General features: G+C 38.1%; 1 protein-coding gene across 1 annotated transcript; it reads left to right on the top strand.

Moving 5' to 3' along the window:
* Positions 1–11,946: 11,946 nt before the first annotated feature.
* Positions 11,947–14,819, top strand: LOC114416158. Its single transcript, XM_028381028.1, has 2 exons — positions 11,947–12,152; positions 12,434–14,819. The coding sequence occupies exons 1-2, from the start codon at positions 11,947–11,949 to the stop codon at positions 14,817–14,819; spliced, it is 2,592 nt and encodes an 863-aa protein (XP_028236829.1).
* The last annotated feature ends 7,581 nt before the right edge of the window (positions 14,820–22,400 follow it).

Raw genomic sequence — 22,400 nt, 5'->3', positions numbered from 1 at the left:
TGGAAGGCATTTGATAGCTTGTATCCTGATTTTGGGAATGAGCCAACAAATCTAAGGCTTGGTCTTGCTTCTGATGAAATGAATCCTTTTGGTAACTTAACCACCAATCACAATTCATGGCGTATTTTTCTAATGATTTACAACCTCCCTCCTTGGTTGTGCATGAAGCGTAAGTACATAATGCTTTTCATGATGATAGCGGGTCCAAGACAGCCAAGGAATGATATTGACGTGTATCTCACTCTGTTGATCAAAGACTTGACCAAATTGTGGGAAGACGGGGTGTGTGGGATGGGAATCTCCAGCATACCTTTAGGTTGCGTGCTATGGTTTTCTGTACCATTAATGACTATCCAGCATATGGCAACTTAAGTGGTTATAGTGTCCAAGGCCATCACGCATGTCCCATATGTGAGAAAAATACGAGCTTCCTCCTACTCAAACATGGAAAGAAGACAATATACACAAGGCATCGAAGATTTCTCAAACATTATCATCCATATCAACGATTGAAGAAATCTTTTAATGGATCTCAGAAAAATGAAAGTGCACCGAAACCATTAGATGACAAAGAATTTTATGATCGTGTGAAGGACATCATAACTATCTTTGGGAAGACACAAAAAAAATCTGCAACTGAGACAAACATTTGGAAGAGAATGTCCATATTCTTTGATCTCCCATATTGGTTTGATCTTCATGTTAGACATTGTATAGACGTCATGCACGTGGAGAAAAATGTTTATGATAGTTTAATTGGCACCCTTCTTAACATTAAAGGCAAGACAAAGGATGGTTTGAAGTGTCGTCAAGACTTGGTTGAGATGGGTATACGAGAACAGTTGCATCCAATCTCACAAGGTCCACGCACCTATCTACCTCCAGCATGCCACACAATGTCAATAAACGAGAAAAGGATTTTTTGTCATTGTCTGCGTAATGTTAAAGTCCCACAAAGATACTATTCAAATATCAACAGTCTTGTATCCGTCAATGAGCTGAAATTGGTTGGCTTGAAATCTCATGATTGTCATTTATTAATGCAACAACTATTGCCTGTGGCGATTTGGGGAATCTTGCCTGACAAAGTTCGGGTTGCCATAACTCGTTTGTGCTTTGTGTTTAATGTTATATGTAGCAAAGTCATTGACCCTAGAAGATTGGATGAATTGGAGAATGAGGCTGCCATTGTACTTTGTCAAATGGAGATGTATTTTCCTCCATCATTTTTTGACATAATGGTTCATTTGATTGTTCATTTAGTGAGGGAGATCCGGTTGTGTGGTCCGATCATTTTACGGTGGATGTATCCAGTTGAGCGGTATATGAAGGTGTTAAAGGGGTATACGAAGAATCAATACCGACCAGAAGCTTCTATTGTGGAAAGGTATATTGCTGAAGAATGTATCAAGTTTTGCTCCCAATACATCGATGGTGGTAAATCTGTTGGGCTTCCTGAAGGTCGTCATGGTCTAAATCGGGGGGAGAGGGGGTAAGGGTATACGAGGATACAATGTTGTCACAATGACTCGGCAGGAGGCGTCAGAAGCGCATCTCTATGTATTAAACAACACAGCCAAGGTCATTCCATACCTAGATTGATGAGGACAAGGCAAGGAATAAGGGCAAGGAACCTTTAGAAGGACTTGGAGGACCTATGACAAGGGCTAGAACAAAGAAGGCCAAGGAAGCTCTTCAACAAGTATTAACCATGCTATTTGAATTTAGGCCCAAGTTACAAGTGGAGAAGCTTCAGATTGTTAATTGCACCATGTTCCAAGAAGAGTAGAGGGTGCCACTTTTGTTGAGTGGTATTATTAGCATTCTGTTAGTTGAAATAAAGGCTCAAACTTGTGTTTAAGTAGTTGTCAATTCTCTTGGGATTTGCACAACTTATGGGCTTGTTTTAATTTAAATAAATTAAGGTTTAATAAGGTGAAAACTCTAGGATTGTGGCTTCCTCTTGGCTGACCAAGGAGTTGCACAATTTTCCATATGTTTATGTGTCTTAATTCTAGTTTTAATTAGGTATAATAACACCATCAATTGTTATCAATTCTAGTTTTAATTAGGTTATTATCTTCATTTCACTTGTGTAACCAACTTGATGTCATTCCTATTTATAGGCTGCACATTTTCTAATAAAAAAACAGACCTTGAATTTGAGTTTTAATCATCTTCTAAAGTGTGAGAGTGAATCTCCTTAATTACTTGAGTGATTCAAGAAATTGGTTTATCAAGGAACACCACCTTGTGTGTGACACCAATTCCGGAGGAGTGATTCTTCCAACCCTTTTCTTCATTCTTCTTCTTCATCTTTCTAAACCTTCATTCTTTAATCCTACTTGAACACCATTGTTATTATCTTCATTTTCCATCCAAACAAATTCAAACTTTGAGCCAAATACCTTACATTCAACCCTCCATAAACTTGTCACTTTCTCTCTCATTCAATAAATTTCATAAAAAAAAAACCTTTGAAGATCCATCTTCAACCCTTGTGTAAATGGGTTTACATCATAGATGCTCACAAAAAAGAACTCACAGCAATGAACCCAAAACTGAACATTATGAGGGTTTTGCAAGAGCACAATAGAAGTTTCATTAATTGGTTTAGAGAAACAATATTTCTTGATGATGGTGCTTCCAAAACATTAAGATTGTTAGCTGTTGGACCAAATCTAAATGTACTGACTTGGAAAGGGTATGATATCAATAATTATTCATTCTACACCAAGTCTCAAGATGACAAAAGCTCAATGCAAAACAATGGTGTCACTATTAATGCTTGTAGAAGCAAGCTTCATGATGAATCAAGATTGATTCAAAGATGTTTTGATGATAACAAAGATGATGACAAAGGTGATGACAAAAAGCTCAAAGATCAAAAACACTTCATGATAACAAAGATGATGATCTCAAGAATCAAAGAATCAAGATTCAAGAGGAAAGTTGAAGAACACTTCAAGATTCAAGAAGAAGGATGAATTCAAGGATCAAGCTTCAAGAATCAAGATCAAGATCTCAAGAATCAAGAGAAGACTTAATCAAGATAAGTATGAAAAGGATTTTTCAAAAACTGAGTAGCACATGGAATTTTCACAAAACATGTTTACCAAAGAGTTTTTACTCTCTGGTAATCGATTACCAAATTGCTGTAATCGATTACCAGCAGCAAAATTGTTTTGAAAAAGTTTTCAAATTGAATTTACAACGTTCCAATTAATTTCAAAAAGTTGTAATCGATTACAATGTTTTGGTAATCGATTACCAGTGCCTTTGAACGTTGAAATTCAAATTCAAATGTGAAGAGTCACATCCTTTCACATAAAAGCCTTGTGTAATTGATTACATTGATTTGGTAATCGATTACCAGTGATTGTTTCTGAATAAATCAAAAGATGTAACTCTTTAAAAGGTTTTTGACTTTTTCAAATTGGTTTTCTAAAAGTTATAACTCTTCTAAATGGTCCTCTTGGCCAGACATGAAGAGTCTATAAAAGCAAGGCTTTGATTTGCTTTTCAATACTCTTTTCCAATCAATCTTATACAATCCTTTACAAGCCTTGAATCTCTTTGAACTTCTTCTTCTTCTTTGTGCCAAAAGCATTCCAAAGTTTTCTAGTTTTCTAAACCTAGAAAACTTGTGCTATTCATTCTTTTCATCTCTTCTCCCTTTGCCAAAAATAATTCGCCAAGGACTAACCGCCTAAATTCTTTTTGTGTCTCTCTTCTCCCTTTTTCAAAAGAACGAAGGACTAACCGCCTAAATTCTTTTGTGTCTCCCTTCTCCCTTGTCAAAGAATTCAAAATGACACAGTCTAAGAATTCTTTTGATTCTTCCCATTCCCTTATACAAAAGTGTTCAAAGGACTAACCGCCTAAGAATTCTTTTGTATCCCCATTCACAAAGTATCAAAGGTTTAACAGCCTGAGATCTTTGTCTTAACATATTGGAGGGTACATCCTTTGTGGTACAAGTAGAGGGTACATCTACTTGGGTTTGACTAAGAACAAGAGAGGGTACATCTCTTGTGGATCAGTTCTAGTGGAGGGTACATCCACTAGGGTTTCAAAGAGAACAAGGGAGGGTACATCCCTTGTGGATCTTTGCTTGTAAAAGGATTTTTACAAGGTTGAAAGAAATCTCAAGGACCGCAGGTCGCTTGGGGACTGGATGTAGGCACGGGTTGTTGCTGAACCAGTATAAAAACTCTTGTGTGTTTGTTTCCTTCTTCCTTACTCTTTTACTTTCCGTTGTGCATTTAATTCCCGCTTTTACTTTCTGTTAAGTTTCTCTTCTACTCCTCATTCTCTTAACAATTTAGTAAAAGCCTTAGAAGAGTAATTTTTTAATTAGTAAAGGTTTAGGAATAATTAATTCAACCCCCCTTCTTAATTATTCTGAGGCCACTTGATCCAACAATGCTTATTTTGATCACTTTTCCAGTGCAGTATACAACAATCCTATTCGAGCATCCATGCCTTACTTTGGAGTGATTGAACAAATCTGGGAGGTTGATTACAGTGAATTTAGAGTGCCTGTGTTTAAGTGTAAGTGGATCAATGGCAATACCGGTGTCCGTCAAGATGAATTGGGATTTACTTTAGTAGACCTAAATAAGGTGGCTTACATGGACGAACCTTTCATTATGGCTGAACAAGCAAGACAAGTGTTTTACGTCCAAGATTCATGCAATTCAACATTTTATGTGGTTCTACAGGGAAGACCAAGTCATTTAAATGACGCACAACATGGTTCCACGCTTGACATTTTTTAGATACCAAGTTTTTCCACAACAATGCCTTCTATAAATGAGTCTCCCGACGTTGATGAGGTACAAGCAACTCGTAATGATCGCGATGAAGGACTATGGGAGAACATTGTGACGTAACATAATCCTATGAAAGTAATGTAACAAGCTTATTGCGTTATTTGTTTTGTAATTTATTGATGTTCATATTTCTATTTACCTAAGTATAAGTTATTTGTAAATCCTTATTGTAAACATATTTGTTTTATTTTGATAGGGTCATGGGAACACCACCACCGTCACCCCCGCAGTCAGATGTTCGGTCAGAGGGTATGTCTAGGAATACGAGATAATCCACATGACTCAGACGGTTGACTTTAAGAACCTTGGATCAGCCCAGACCAATTGTCACTATTAATGCTACTACTGGGCGAGGATCGGGCCCACATAAATAGAAGTTTCACAGCTATTTAGGGGTCTTAGCCAGAGAAAAAATTCCAATTGTACATAACACCTGGAAAGATGTACCGGACGCGCTAAAAGACCTAGTATGGGATGACATTCTGGTAAGTGACGTCATTGTTAAGCAGTGTATTTTTGTATGCCAATTTAACTGTTTAAACCTTTGAAATTATGCAAGTATTACAAAGCTTGTGTTATGTAGGCAAAATTTGATATCCTAGAAGCGCTGAATGCAAAGAAAAAGCTCATGTCCACTGTGGTCACCGGATAGAGGCAATTTAAATCAAGCCTCGCGACTAAATTTGTGTATGCTAACTCTGAGGGGCAACATAAACATGATCCTTCGGTAAAATATGGTATAGATCCACACGATTAGGACGAATTTGATGCAAGCCGCAAAAACCCTAATTGGCAGGTTAGATGTTTAATTGTTTGATTTTGACTGTGTAGTTCTCATTAAGTAAAGCATTTCAATTTGTATGATTCGAAAAATATATGGTACATGACAGGGAATCAGAAAAAAGATGTAGGAAATCCAAAAATACAATGACTGTCCCCATTTACTTTCTCGTGGGGGATATGATTTGCTTGAAAAAAAGCTCTTAGACGAGAAAATAAAGAAAAGACAACATGAGGCAATGATGACGGAGAATACAACATAAATTGGCGACCCCCATCTCCCATCTCAAGACATGTTAAATGGAAGTTGGCTTGCACAAAGCGATATGGGCAGATGACATCTGAGACAACACAAGAAATATCTGTTAAAATTATGAGTGGGTTCTTCAATTTTTAATACAATTATTTCAGCAATTAGTCCAAATAAAGTGACTGAAGCTGTTAAACCGGTGAATGATGTTGATGTAGATGACCCCTTGTGTGACTTGATAAAGAGCCTGGTTGTCATTTATGAGAAGCCTGTTCAGTTGCTATGGGATGCTAGTAAATTTGGAATTCCAGATGTTGATGCATCCTTGTTCGTAACATGTGTTGATGTCAATGAAATCATATCAAGCGTACAATGTTTGAACATAGCTATTCTACAGTTGTGGACCATGTAAGTAAAATTGATGTCATTGATTAATAAATCTCTTTTTGGTGTGCCACAAAACCATAATGACAACTGAGTTTCTGAAATGTTTAAAATAGGTATATGGATGAATGGAGTAATAGCTTGGATCATGGATCGGTGTATGGATTCCTTGAGCCACAATCAATACTCAATGCAAAGGATGGACGTGGCCCATGTCAAGAATACATCGAGAAATGGCTTAGGGAATCACACGGAGAGGTGTATCTAGGAGCTTATTTGAATCAGTAAGCAAAATATATTTATGGTATCCATGTAAAGGATCTTTGTGTTATTCATACAACATTGTTGTGTCAATTGCAGGGGCCATTGGCAGCTACTTGTTTTGTGTCCTACAAACAATGTTGTTGTATGGTTCTGTTCATTGCGGAAAAAGCCAGATGTTCATATAAAAAGCTGCTATTAACAAGTTAAGTAACATATTTTAAGTCTTCATTGTATTTTAAACATCAGTACGTAAATAGTGTTGCCCATATTAGCTTACGATTTTATTCTTTCAATGCAGTACATTTAAGACATTAAACACGACTTCTGACGGGAAGATTCATCATAGTACACCCCAGTGGATTGAATTGAAGGTTAGTCATACTACAGTTGCAAAGTTTCCTATTGATAATCTTATTAAACATTTCAATTCTAACATTCAATGATTTACCATGTGTCAATGTAGAGTCACGTTCAAAGCGGAGGCTATGAGTGTGGCTATTATGTCATGCATTGGATGTGGAACATTATCGACGAGCAGTTGAAGACTGATTAAACCATGGTAAATTTTCTTTCCCCAAAAGGATGACAACATATCTGTTAATTTTTATTCCTTTTTTACCATAAAATCTCTAATTACTTCTATTTTATAATGTGTAGTGGTTTGGTGATGGCACACCACTAGACATCGACACAATCATAACATTACGGAAAAAATAGGCAACATATTTTTGAAGACTTAGAACATCCAATGTAGAGCGCTTTAGATGACATGGCAACAACCACTTTGGTGTTTTTCATGTATTTGTTTAAGTCTTAAAAACAATTTTGTTGCTGTAATGACAATTATTTGGGAATAAAATTAGATATTTGTTCATTTCATTTTGGTATGCATGCACTCGATCTTTCAGACAATGTTTTACATACTACCTCTAGTTCCATGCCTTGCGTATTCTGTTTATTTTGGTGGCTTTCTTGCCTAGTTTCTGATAGCAGTGGCAAATCATAGACAAGTTTTGAGTCTTGCGTATTTTGTTGTTGGCCTATTGCTAAATATCACCTTCATGTGTAGTAAAATAGTAAAATGCTAACAGACTAATAGTGTTTGGTATGGCACACATTATTTACATTTTCTATTTTAGATTTACCCTCTCTTAAGTTGTACTGAATTGACTTCAGGTGTACTTTGGGGTCTCTACCCTGTTGGATGCCTCATACAATGATAGCCAAAAATCCGATGAAGAGTAGAAGAAGGTAATATTTGGTATTTATTCATCATTTACTGCAGCACAATGTGCCTACATGAATATTGGCTTAAGTTTAGTTTTTTTATTCTTCACTTTGAACTGGTTCACAATGTTTGAGGTTCATAATATTTTATATGGTTCCTACAATTTAATGTTTCCTTTCTTAACCAGGCAGAGCTAGCAGTTTCCGATTTTTCTGGAAATGGTGATGGGATACTATCAGCTGCTACCACAGTTGCTAGTACTTTTCTCTTGGTTTTTGTTGTTGAATGGGGCGATAAGTCATTTTTCTCCACAATTGGTGAGTTCTAAAGTTATAAATTTTGGTTCACAAAAAATAACTATTATATATGGACCACTTATAATTATAACACCTTTCTTCTCATTAGTATCATTCTTTTATGATTTACCTAATCTTCGATTTGAAAGTATAGGAGACAAAAATCTTGCTCTGAAATCCCTATTAAACAAACCAATGTATAAATAAATAAATATTGATATTGACAAATATTGAAGATAACTTATATGCTTGTCCTGTAAAGAGTTGAGTGTCAATTGATTTGGATCAGTACAATTTTAGTTTATGTAATTTTCTTGTTGAATTTTCATTTGTTTTCAAATACCAAGACATGTTATCTTGCTTCTTGTCATGCATTGAACTCATCTTCAAAGATCCTGAATTATTTTTCCCCTACTTTTCAGCCCTACCACCAGCTTCTTCTCCCCTTAGAGTCATAGCTGGAGTAGTGGCCGGTCATGGTGTTGCAACTTTGGTAACTATTTTTTCAGTAATAAATTGATAGAACTTCTAAATGTGGGGATCTGCTATTTGAAAGTAACAATAAATGCTTTGTTTAACATTGACATGCATGATAATATTTAATTTAAGCTTCTGGAACAGTATATGAAAATTGGATTTGCCAAAATCTGCACTTGAAGGGCAACAAAGAAAAAATGAAATATATTAATAAACTGGCCGTAAATACAGGCCCAGTGCAAAATGAGTTGCTGATTACTTGTACGGTTTACCCATTTTCTAAGTGCTCTTTCAAGTTTAAACAAACACTTTCGTGATGGCTTTTGATAATTTATTCTAAAACATCTTACTCGATATTTTTGTTGTTTCCTGATACGTGAAAAACTATATTTAATACCAACAACAAGGTCAAAATAAATAAATAGTGAAAATGAGGCTATCTGAAGAAGACCTTGACAATTTTGGTAGAGTTTAATTCATGTGATTCATATTTTCTGGACTGACTTTCCTTTCACACATTTAATTTGTAATATCTTTGGGCTCTTATATTCTCAATGTATCTTTTACATGCTGCAGCTACCTATACTTGGGGGTTCTTTACTTGGGATGTATTTGCCAGAGAAGGTAACTTCTTGCTTGATATGTTGTATTTTGTTGGTTCCAATCTCATGGTTCTCCCTGTTGAGTAACCCAACCAGATTTTATAAATATGAAACTCTCTAGACATTTGCTATCATCTCAAGCATATAACTAACCAATTTAACCAGAAGGGCGTAATACTAGGGAAAATAGTTGAAATTGAGTTATGATCTTTAACATGCTTTTCTTAAATTATTGCTACTTATAGAATCTGGCTCATGGAGCTCTTCACAAATATTTGATGACTTAGATTAGTTATAATGAGATTCATTCAAGTTGTGTTCCCTAGTTGGTTTATAGATTCATTCAAGTTGCCATATTTGTTTATATTACACATTCGACCAATTTTAGATATATTGTTATCATCATATATATTCATTAGTACAAAACTACTGCTTTTTATTTATTTATCTATAATGGTTTATATTTCTAGGGCATGTGAGTTCATGAAATTAATGTGAAGGCATTTCTCTTTGCAGGCAATTTTTCCACTTTCTTTTCTCTTCTCAAATACTCTCAAGTTCCTGCCAAAAAGGTTGATATTTTGAAACAATATGAATTCTTTCCCAAATTGTTTGTTCAAAATCCATCTTTAAATTCCGAAAAGGGACCCATAAGAGTTCACTTGGAGCTTTATTTAGGGTGAGTGGATCATGGTATCAACATAGTTAAAAATACAAGTTATGTTGTGATGTCTTGATTTTCATTGCTTGGCCTAGTGAGGAAATGTCGATTATTGCAGTCAATGCTTGAGATTTATTGTAGGGGTACAAATTGTGATGGTAGTTGGATTAGTAGCCTAATTTTTTTCAACTTGGTTGATTCTTAGACAGGTGCTTGTCTCCATAAAGTATTCTATTATTTCATAGAAAATGCAGTTACCTTATAATAAAAAACATTGTTATAACTTATTTTTTTCTATGAAATTTTTGTAGGATTTTTTAATTTGTCAACCTCTTATTTTTATTTAATCTATCATGATTGTAATTAATATTTATTTATTTTTTAAATAAATTTTAATATTAATATTAATTACAATCATGCTAATAAAGATTATTTTTAATTATTCATATTTTTATGATGGGATATCGTTCAGAAAAATATCAATAATTAAAAAATAATTTGTATTTCAAGGATGGGGTTTATGTAAGCATCGTCTTAGAAAGGTAGCTTTCAAGGACGGTGCTTACTTAGGCACCATCTTAAAAAGCAAGCTTTTAAGAACAGTGCTCACGTATGTACCCTATTTGAAAACTACATTTATAAACATTTACGTAAGCACCGTCTTAAAAAAGTAGCTTTCAAAGACAAGACGGTACTTACGTAAGTATCGTCTTTGAAATGTAGCTTTCAAGGACGATGCCTACATAATCACCGTCTTTGAAAGCTACCTTTCAAAGATTGTGTCTACGTAAGCACTGTCTTAGAAAGTTGTTAGTTTTCTAAGACGATATCTTTTTACCCGTCATTGAAAGTTAACACTATCAACAACGTTAGATTCTACGACGGTCAACAACTGTAGTTGTATGTTGTCTTCGACCGCCGTAGAAAATTATTTTTTTGATTGTGAACATATCGTTCTTTTTATACTTTTGGTATTTAGTGTAAATATCTTTTTTGTAAAATATATATATTTACAAATTAATTAATACACGAACATAAAGAATAAAAGGTGAATGTAATAAAGAACGAAAAGTTTTTTTAGGAGAGCTAGAAAAAGTTTCACTTCATACATTTAGCAAAAAATATTCTTTGTACCTATTAACATTTTTCTTATGAGATATCTAGTGATGTCTAAATATTTTTAAATATCGGAAATTTGTTTACAACAGCAAAGCTAGCCTTATATATAAGTGTTAAGTTATCACTCATCAGTATTGCTATTGACAAATAATTTTTGTGTTTCTTATGCACCAAATTAAAAATCTCATATACAATTACGTATTTTTGGTGCAGAATCTGCAGATCAATGTGCTTTTCTGGCGGTACCAAAGAGAATTCCGCAATTTTATTTTTTAAAACAACGTGGATAATAATTTCTTCGATTAAGAGATACTATATGATTTATCATAATTTTAATCAATTTATATCATTTAAAATGCTTTTCTACGGAATGTTTTTCAAAATTAAAGACCCGCATATGATAATACCGTTAATTAGTCTGCTCAAAAGTTAAGAAACTGGATTTTAAATTCATGTACGGGTTCGATTAAATTATATATATTTTTATGTGCGTATTTAGTTTTTAAATAATAAAAGTATAAGACAGATGTAATTTTTAAAATATTTAGTAGGATATATATTAAATATACTTATATCAAAATTGAGATGATTAATTATATTTTTAATTAAGAAGATATTGTTTTAATAAAAAATGAAGCCTATTGAAATTTATTTTAATTATTTTTTAAAGTAATAATAATGATATAATACTTATATAAAATATATAAATTAATAATAATAAATATATATTTGTAATTATTTAAATTAATTTGAGTTTTAATTTTTTGTTATTTTGAATACTATATTTACATGTACTTAATTTTTGTGTGTTTATAATTAATAATTTTTAAATGTTAGAACTATATTATTATTTAATACTTTACAATTATTATAATAATTTTTCAATAATAATAATAATAAATATATTTCATAATGATCAATTATAAGACATTATGATTTTTCTGGTGGGAAAGCAATTTATTTATCTTTCAATATCAGGAGACTCCTATTACTGAGGCAGTCATAAAGGCTACGTCTCTTTAGAAAAGCACAATTAGTGCGTTTGGGGGGATGGTTCATAAGGTTGCTGATCTAAGGCTTACTATGTGGAAGCCCCCTAATGAGATTGCGTTAAATGTGGGTGGTAGTGTCCATGGAGATCCCCAAACTGCGGGATATGGGGGGCTTAGCCAGGACTTGTTAGCGTTCAAGCCTCTGATGATGCTAACACCATCAACACCACCATGGATAGCACTCTTGCAAGGCCAACTCGCACCGTGACTCGACCTAAGTATCTATGAGACTACTTTTGCCAACTACCCACTCACGTAGCCACCCATTCACGCATTACGCATACCATGTAATTACGTACGAGTAGTTAATAGTTTGTTAAGCATGAACTCGTGCACGTGCAATGTTAGCAGTTTGTTAGAATTCCGTTATAATGGTTACGCAACTTGTACCCTCAGCAGTATATAAACTGCTACGTATCTTCCATGGAATAAGAGAAAACAAGCATTTTTCATATTAGTTTCAGGAGGTCCCTACCTCGAATTAGGGCATCACTCTCTCTCTCTCCACTTCCCTTCTTCCTTCTTCCCCCTTCGCGCCACCACGACCATAACAAGTGGTCCGACCTGCCGCCGCGGCCATTGCCATGGCTGATCACGGGACCAGAGACAACCACAGACCGTTTAGAAGACGCTATCGCCCGTCTTTCCACAAGCCAGGCCAACCTCAACGAACGGTACACTGATCTTTCCGGTAAGGTTGATTCTATCCTTGATCACCTTCGGTTACGCGATACACACCAAAGCCAGTCCTCCGACAACACCATGAACAGCCACCGCAACTCCGTTAAGCTCGACATCCCGCGGTTTGATGGTCGCGATCCCCTCGGATGGAGCTTCAAGATGAATCAACTCTTTCAATACCAGAACACGCCGGAAGAAGAGAAAATCACTGTGGCTTCTCTCTACCTCAACGGCGCTGCTCTTAGTTGGTACCAGTGGATGCACAATAATGGCCTCGTCACTTCGTGGCAGGCATTCCTCGAAGCTTTGGAATCACGATTCGCACCAACATTTTATGATGATCCTAAAGGTGCTTTGTTCAAGCTAGTTCAACGAGGTTCCGTGAACGATTACTTAACGGACTTTGAGCGCCTGGCAAATCGCGTGATAGGTCTCCCTCCACCATTCTTATTGAGCTGCTTTATATCGGGATTAAACCCCGAGCTCCGACGGGAGGTATTGGCCCTCCAACCAATTTCCCTCCTCCAAGCTACCGCCCTCGCAAAGCTGCAGGAGGATAAGCTCCGGGATAGACGAACTCTGATGCCACGCCCCTATCCACCCTCATCAGCTCCCACTAACTTGACCTCTAAACCTAAAGCTCCTTATGTGCAGCGTACTCCAGAAGAAATGGCCTTCTGCAGAGAGAAGGGCTTGTTTTATAACTGCAACGACAAGTGGAGTTCGAACCACCATTGCAAGGGGCGCATACTCCTATTCGTGGCGGACGATTCAGTCCCAGATTCCGGCGAACCAGAAGCCATCATCCCTAGTTCCAGCTCAGACACTACTATCAGTGATCTTGACCTCACAACGGAAACCACCCCTCCCCACATTAGCCTTCACGCCATGTCTGGTTTACCCTCCTCCGAAACCTTTCGCGTGTATGGCACAATCAGAAACGCATGCATCACTGTTCTCATCGATAATGGGAGTACCCACAATTTCCTCCAACCCCGAGTGGCCCACTTCCTCCACCTCCCCATCGAAAGTACCCACCCCCTTCGTGTCCTTGTCGGCAACGGCTCTATGCTTGATTGCGACAAACGCTGCCCTAACACACAACTCTCCATCCAGAGTCACTCCTTTTCGATCAATTTCCACTTACTCCAGATCAGAGGAGCAGATGTTGTGCTTGGCATCGAATGGTTGAAGCAACTCGGCCCTATTACCACTGATTATACTTCCTTCCTCATGAGATTCACTCACATGGGCCAGGAGATATCCCTCCAAGCTGATGTTGCCACTGGACCGGAACCTGCATCGGTGGCCCAAGTCAAACACATGATCCACACAGGGTCGACTTCGACCTTATTTCACTTATGTCTCTTATCTGAAACCCCCACAGGTACAACCACACATCCTCCACCTATTATCACACCAATCGCGAACCTTCTTCTCCGATACGATAAACTTTTCCAACCACCCAGAAGCTTGCCTCCCTCACGCGAAGTAAACCATCGTATCACCCTTCTCCCTGCAACAGCTCCGGTCAACGTACGCCCTTACAGGTACCCACACTTTCAAAAGGCCGAGATTGAGAGGCAAATCGCAGAACTCTTATCTGCAGGCTTAATAAGATCAAGCACGAGCCCATATTCGTCTCCAGTTCTTCTCGTGAAGAAAAAGGATGGAACATGGCGCATGTGTGTCGATTACAGGTCTCTTAATGCTGTTACAGTCCGCGATCGATTTCCAATCCCCACGATTGATGAAGTATTAGATGAACTCGGTCAAGCTTCATGGTTCACTAAGCTTGATCTCAGACAAGGATTTCACCAAATCCTTATGAACGAAGCTGATATCGAGAAAACGGCTTTTAGAACGCACCATGGGCATTATGAATACTTGGTTATGCCTTTTGGCTTATGTAATGCACCCTCAACCTTTCAATCAGCAATGAATCATCTTCTCGCACCATTCCTTCGTCGATTTGCAGCTGTATTCTTTGACGATATACTCGTCTACAGCAACTCACTCTCCTCTCATGTTCATCATTTGGAGCTGATCTTCCAGGCTCTACTACGAGGTGAGTTCTATCTCAAGCAAGCTAAGTGTCTTTTTGCCCAGAGGGAATTGGAGTACCTCGGCCATATCGTTTCCGCTAAAGGAGTCACCCCCGAGCCTTCTAAGATCAAAGCCATTACATAGTGGCCAACACCGGCAACCGCAAAAGAACTCCGAGCCTTTCTAGGACTAACAGGGTTTTATCGCAAGTTTGTCCAAAGATATGCAGCAATTGCTACACCACTCACTAATCTACTATGCAAAGATGCTTTCGAATGGTCCATCGAGTCGCAGGAGGCCTTCGACAAGCTCAAGGCTGCCATGACCAGTACCCCGGTACTCGCCCTTCCCAACTTTAATGAACCATTTGTAGTTGAAACTGATGCTTCAGGCACCGCCATGGGAGCCGTGCTCAATCAACAGGGTCATCCCTTAGCGTTCTTTAGTAAGAACTTCAATCCCCGTCTGCTGAATGCGTCCACATATGTGAGGGAGCTTCACGCCATTACCTCCGAGGTTCGTAAATGGAGGCAATACCTTCTCGGCAGCCCATCCACCATCTTCACTGATCACAAGAGTCTCCGAGAGCTTATGACTCAAGTGATTCAAACCCCGGAGCAGCACTACTATCTTTCCAAGTTACTAGGCTTTAATTACACCATACAATACAAAGCAGGTGCCACAAATGTTGTTGTGGATGCACTCTCTCGCCGGCCAGCTACTCGTGCTTTCAGTTCCTCAGTTTGACTTTCTGCGCGAAATCCAGCAAACACTCGAGCACGACTCTGATTTTCAGACGTTACGGGACAAGGTTCAACATGATCCTTCTAGCTACCCTCAGTATCGCGTTCATAATGGCTATCTACTCTTCAATGATTGAATATGGTTGAATCCGGCCAACCCATTTATCCCATCCTTCTTATCGGAGTTCCATGCCACACCACTTGGTGGTCATTTCGGGGTAGCCAAGACCCTCCACCGCATCGAAGCAAGCTTCTATTGGCAAGGAGTGAAGAAAGACGTTCGCAAGTACATCCGGGAATGCCACATTTGTCAGCAAAATAAAACCACTACCAAGCGTCCGGCGGGGTTATTACAGCCATTACCAGTGCCGGCGGGGGTATGGGAAGATATCTCCATGGATTTCGTTACTCATTTACCTTCATCCAATGGCTATACCGTTATCATGGTTGTAGTTGACCGTTACTCCAAGGAGGTGCACTTCGGCGCCTTACCCACGGGGTTTTCCGCCTTCAAGGTTGCCACGCTTTTTATCGAGGTTGTTTGCAAGCACCATGGATTTCCCAAGAGCATCATCTCCGACAGGGATCCAGTTTTCTTGAGTGCTTTCTGGAGAGAATTATTTCGACTCAGTGGCACGCACCTCCGCCTCTGCACGATGTACCATCCACAAACGGACGGCCAAACCGAGGTCGTGAACCGGGTTCTCGAACAATACCTCCGCTGCTTTGTCAACTCTCAACCTTCCTCCTGGTTTCGCTTCTTATCGCTCGCTGAGTGGTGTTATAACACATCACTACACTCTAGCTCCGACCTCACACCGTTTGAAATCATCTACAGTAAACCCCCACCCGCGATACCCCATTATATTTCAGGACTGACAAAGAATGAAGCTGTTGACTCACTCCTGGAATCTCGTCATAACCTCCACATCCAGCTACAAAGGCGCCTACAAAAAGCTCAAGATTCCATGAAAAGGTATGCTGACGCACGACGCGATGATGTTACATTTGAGGAAGGCCAGTGGGTCTACGTCAAGCTTCGACCCACTCGCCAACGTTCAGTTGCAGGCCCTCACCACCCCAAGCTATCGAAACGCTATTTCGGTCCCTTTAAGATTCTTGCTAAGATAGGCGCAATAGCCTATCGCCTCGACCTTCCACCTGCAGCTCACATCCACCCCGTCTTCCACTGTTCCTTGCTCCGCCACCACCACGGCGCTCCACCTTCATCCACTGAACCCTGGACCTTGGAAGTCATCGGTCACCGGCCCTTGCAACGCCCTCTTTGCATTCGGGATAGTAAGTTTGACATGTCCACATCGCCTCCAACTCAGCTCGTCCAGACTCAGTGGGCTGGTCAGCCACCCGAGGACACCTCTTGGGAGCCATGGATTGAACTCCGTGACGCTTACCACCTTGAGGACAAGGTGGTTTTGGAGGGCGGAGGAATTGTTAGCGTTCAAGCCTCTGATGATGCTAACACCATCAACACCACCATGGATAGCACTCCTGCAAGGCCAACTCGCACCGTGACTCGACCTGAGTATCTACGAGACTACTTCTGCTAATTACCCACTCACGTAGCCACCCATTCACGCATTACGCATACCATGTAATTATGTACGAGTAGTTAATAGTTTGTTAAGCATGAACTCGTGCACGTGCAATGTTAGCAGTTTGTTAGAATTCCTTCATAACGGTTACGCAACTTGTACCCTCAGCAGTATATAAACTGCTACGTATCTTCCATGGAATAAGAGAAAACAAGCATTTTTCATACTAGTTTCAGGAGGTCCCTACCTCGAATTAGGGCATCACTCTCTCTCTCTCCACTTCCCTTCTTCCTTCTTCTCCCTTCGCGCCACCACGACCATAACAAGACTGGAAGGCCCAACTCCTTTTCGGGTATTATGGAGGAGACGAGTACATTGCAAAGGGGATTTGAATCCTCACTCCAATAAAAATATCCTGCATCTCCCAATTTTTATTTGAAAATATCAAACTATTATTTTCTAACCTTAACACCTTTCTCTTTGTGCAAACTACTCTTGTGATGACAACTTCTTCCATGACAACCTACTCCCCCTGGTCAACTATTCGAGTATAAAGAACCAAAACAAGAAATCAGGGTGGTGGGTTAGGATAGACTTTCTAGATACCTATTCTTGATCCAGGAATAACAGAAGAGAATTCAGCTTACTATCTCGCTTTGAACGCTACCTAAGCAACTTTTAAGGCACTCAGACTCACAAGTCACGCCACTGCAAAACATCCTACCCCACCTCCTTCATTTTTGTGTTGCCATTGAAGATAACAATGTGATTTAGAGCATGGTGTTTTGTCTTCCAAAACAATAATTTGAGAACTTTTTTATTTTCAATCACTATTTCGGAGACATGATTCTCGAAGCTATATAACAGCCTTACAGAATAACCATTTTGAAATATAGATTGAGTTCCAAAATAGGCTTTTCGAAATACATAAAATGTTTTTTTTATTCATTTCAATAATTATTTGTTCACTGTTGTGGTACAAATATTTCAGAAGTTATTTTTTACTGTTATGAAACACCTATTTTGGAAGTTTTTTTTTCACTGTAACAGATATTTCAAAAGTTATTTTTTACTATTACAGAACACCTATTTCGAAAGATAAAAACTATTTTTTACTATTCTAAAAGATTAAAGCTATTTTTTACTATTCCGGAACACCTATTCCGAAAGATGAAAGTTATTTTTTATTGTTATGGAACACCTATTCCAAAAGCTAATTTTTTAATGTTATAGAACACTTATTCTAAAAGGCGGAAGAACAAGAGCTGCAACGTTGTGAGGAGGGTGTCGGGGGAAGGAGGTGGCCCAAGATAAGGAGGAACCATGGTAGGAAGAACATGAGCCATTGTGGGAGGGAAAGGAGTCATCGTGGGAGCTGCCGTCATGGGTGGGAGTAGCCATCATGGATTGAATGATTTTTGAATGAGGGAGGTGTTAGGGTTGGAAAAGAAGATGGTACCTCATTAAGGATAATTTAAATGGGGGTGAAGGGTATACATATTGGAGTGTAGGATTTAAATCCCTTTATAGAGCCATGCCTATGGCAAGGCAAGTGAGACCATTGCCTTAGGCACATGACTGGAAAACCTATTAATACTATGTAAATATATACTTATGAAAAGGCCCATAATTATTGCTAGTCTACTACAAAATTAGGCCTACAAAATATGAATTGTTTCAAGCTAATTAATACAGTAAAATGTAAAGTTTTTAAGGCGAAATGTAATCTTTAGCGGTGTATCAGAAATGAATGAAAGATGAAAAGAAATTTGAGGATTCATTCATCAAAGTATTACAAAGTTGGTTTATTTATACAATGACAAAAAATAACTAACTTGAGTAACCAACTAACTTACTCAAATAACTTCTAGTAACTAACTAACCGTCATAACCAACTAACTACTCAAATAACTTCTAGTAACCAACTAACTGCCATAACCAACTAACTACTTAAATAACTTCTTGTAACTAACTGCAACTGCTTAATTGTGATACCCCCCTCAAGTTGGCGAATAGATGTTAATCATTCCCAACTTGGCAATGAATTTACCAAAAACTGGGCCTGGAAGTGCTTTTGTAAAGACATCTGCAACTTGGTGTTGGCTCTTGACATGGACAAGCTTGACTACTTTGGACTGAACATATTCTCGGATGAAATGATGATCAATGTCAATGTGCTTGGATCGTTCATGATGAGTAGGGTTTGAAGCAAGACTTATAGCAGATTTATTATCACAAAATAGCATCACAGAGGGCACATCAACTTCAAAGTAAAGAAGTAACTAGCTTAACCTAACAATTTCACTAGTAACAGAAGACAAGGCATGATATTAAGCTTCAGTGGATGATTTTGAAACAGTGAGTTGTTTCTTAGAACGCCAAGAAAGAAGGTTGTTTCCCAAAAAAACACAAAAGCCATAAGTGGATCTTCTGGTATCAACACAGCTGGCCCAATCAGCATCAGCAAAGGCAGTGAGGTTGAGAGAGTTTTGAGCAGGGAAAAACAAACCTTATCCAGGAGCAGATTTGATATACTACAGAAGATTATGAACAACATGTAGGTGAGGAACTCTAGGTGCTTTCATATACTGACTTAATCGATTCACAACAAAGGTGATATCAGGTCGTGAGATGGTCAAATAAAGCAATCTACCAATTAATCTTTTGTACATTTATGGATCAGGGAGTAAGTCTCCATCATGAAGATTGAGTTTCAGATTGGGATCCATTGGTATATTGGAAGGTTTGCAGGCCAAGAAACCTATATCTTCCAAAAGAAATAGAGCATACTTTCGCTGGGATAGTGAGATACCTCTACTGGATTTGGCTATTTCTAAGCCAAGAAAATATTTCAAAGGGTCAAGGATCTTCAATTGAAACAAAGACTGTAATTTGGTCTGAACAGCTTGTACAGAGGCAAGATTGGGTCCTGACAGGATGATGTCATCTACATATACTAGTAAAATGACTAAGGAATTTCCTGAGCCAATGGTGAAAAGGGAGTAATCATGCTTGGATTGATGGAATCCATGACTAAGAAGAGTAGTGAAGAACTTACAGAACCATTGTCTAGAGGCTTGTTTTAGGCCATATAATGATTTGTTCAATTTGCATACCAATGAAGGATTGGCCGACTTGTATCCCTTGGGAAGTTCCATATAAACTTCTTCAAACAAATCTCCATTCAAAAAAGCATTGTTAACATCCAATTGGAGGAGGCACCAGTTTCTAGCAGTACGAACACAAAGCAGAACTCTCACGATGGTAAGTTTGTCTACTAGAGAGAATGTATCAGAGAAATCAATCCCATCTTGTTGACTATAACCTATGGCAACCAATCGAGCTTTGTATCTATCTACAAAGCCATCCATTTTGTATTAAACTTTATACATCCATCGACATCCTATACAGTGCTTATCAGGTGGTAATGGAACAAGTGTCCAAGTGGAATTTGCTTCAAGAGCTTGGATTTCCTCATGCATTGCTCGATGCCATTCAGGATAAGGAATAGCTTAATGATAGAACTGAGGTTCATAGACAGTTGAGATGTGACTAATGAAAGCTCTGTAAGGGGGGCTAAGAGGCAACAGGAAACAATGATGCTGGATGGGATATGCAGCCTGAGATTATGATATTATATAATCAAACACGTATAAGGGATGCTTAGAGTGGCGTGTACTCCTTCTTAAGGTGACAGAGGGCAAAGTGTAAGGATGATCTGAGCCAGGGATTGAGGGTGAATCAGTTGGGTCATGGTTAAAGCTATTAGGTGGTTGTGGTGATTGGCTACGAGTCTGGTCAGGGTTAGGTAAGGTATTAGTGATGGGAATGGGGATAACCAAATCAAGTAAAGGATCAAGAATGACTTGATGCTATGAAATGGTTTGAAAAGGAAAAATGGATTCATAAAAGACAACATCTCTGGACACAAAAAATTTCTTAGTGTCTAGGCTATACAATTTGTATCCTTTATAACCTTGGGGATAGCCAACAAAAATTGCAGGCACTGCTCGAGGAGAAAACTTGTTCCTTGATGATGGAAGAGTGGAAGCAAATGCTAAACAGCCAAAACTTCTTAAGGCATGATAGTCAGGTTCCTTTTTGAATAGAATATTGTAGGGTGAGCAGTGTTGCAATAATGGTGAAGGGGTTTTGTTGATGAGAAAAGCTGCAATGGTAACACAATCACCCCAGAATGAGATAGGAACTTTAGACTGAAAAAACAAAGCTCTGGCTACATTGAGCAGATGTTGATGCTTCCTTTCCACTATTGAATTTTGTTATGTCCTTTCAACACAGGAAAATTGATGAAGAATGCCCACGGAAGCCAAAAACTAAGTGAGGGCAAGTTCCTTAGCATTATCAGATCTGAGGCATTTGATAGATACACCAAACTGAGTCTGAACCATGGTGAAAAATTGTTGCATATAGATTGAAGCTTCAAATTTGTGCTTAAGCAGAAATAGCCAAGTGAATCTTGAGCAGTCATCAACCAATGTAAGGAAAAATCTTCTTCCCTCATAGGTAGGGTGAGCATAAGGACCCCATATATCACAATGAATTAAGTCAAATGGTAATTCAGATAAATGGTTAGAGTTAGAAAAAGATAACCTTCTAAATTTAGCAAGAGGACAAACAAAATAATTAGAAGAAGATAAATTGGGAGAAAGGTGCAGACCAATTTTATTATTCAAATGTTTGAAAACTTTGTCTGAGATATGGCCAAATCTAGAATGCCAAATATGAGCATTTTTACAAGGAATGGAATTTGTATGTGAATTGATAACAAAAAAAGTAAATTTGCAATCAAGAGTGTCCTTGAGATCTAAGACATAAAGGCCTTGGATGAGATCCCCTCTACCAATCCTCTTGCAAGCTTGCTTCTCCTAAATATCAAATTCATTTTAAGAAAAAGAAATGGACAAATTAGGATTGATTAGAAGATCACTAACTGAAATTAAATTGAATTTGAATTTAGGAATGTAGGCAAAATTATGCAAGATTAAGGTATTGGTTAAGCAAACCGAACCAGTGGCAAGGATAGGTATAACATCATTGTTAGGCAGAGTGACAGTTTTATCAGAAACAAGTTGATAAGATAAAAAATGATGAAAGGAACAAGAAATATGAATGCTGGCACCAGAATGTAAAAGCCAGCAATCATGAAGAAAATTAGAAGTGGATGTAGAAAGGATCATACCACTGGCAGAAGAAACACCTTGAGGGATGACAACATTGGTAGCATGACTTTGTAAAAGATTCATCAATTGACTATATTGTTGGGCAGTAAGCTGAAACTGGGAACCCGAGTCACCAGAGGAAGGTTGTGAGTGAGACATATCAACAGATACTTGTTGAGCAACTTGGTGTGGTGGTTCAGAAGAAGAAGAATGTTTCTTTGCTTCTGAGGAAAAACCAGTCCTCTTATA

This window comes from Glycine soja, chromosome 6 (genome assembly GCF_004193775.1).
Source record: "Glycine soja cultivar W05 chromosome 6, ASM419377v2, whole genome shotgun sequence".
Classification (NCBI taxonomy): Eukaryota; Viridiplantae; Streptophyta; class Magnoliopsida; order Fabales; family Fabaceae; genus Glycine; species Glycine soja.
This window is presented reverse-complemented; position numbering and strand designations above follow the sequence as displayed.

What these genes read in the sequence shown, in the direction of transcription:
- LOC114416158 (XM_028381028.1), top strand. Translation starts at nt 11,947, where the DNA reads ATGGTTCATAAGGTTGCTGATCTAAGGCTTACTATGTGGAAGCCCCCT. An exon ending in TTGCAAGGCCAACTCGCACC is followed by an intron (nt 12,153 to 12,433) that starts GTGACTCGACCT and finishes ACCTCGAATTAG; the next exon opens with GGCATCACTCTCTCTCTCTC.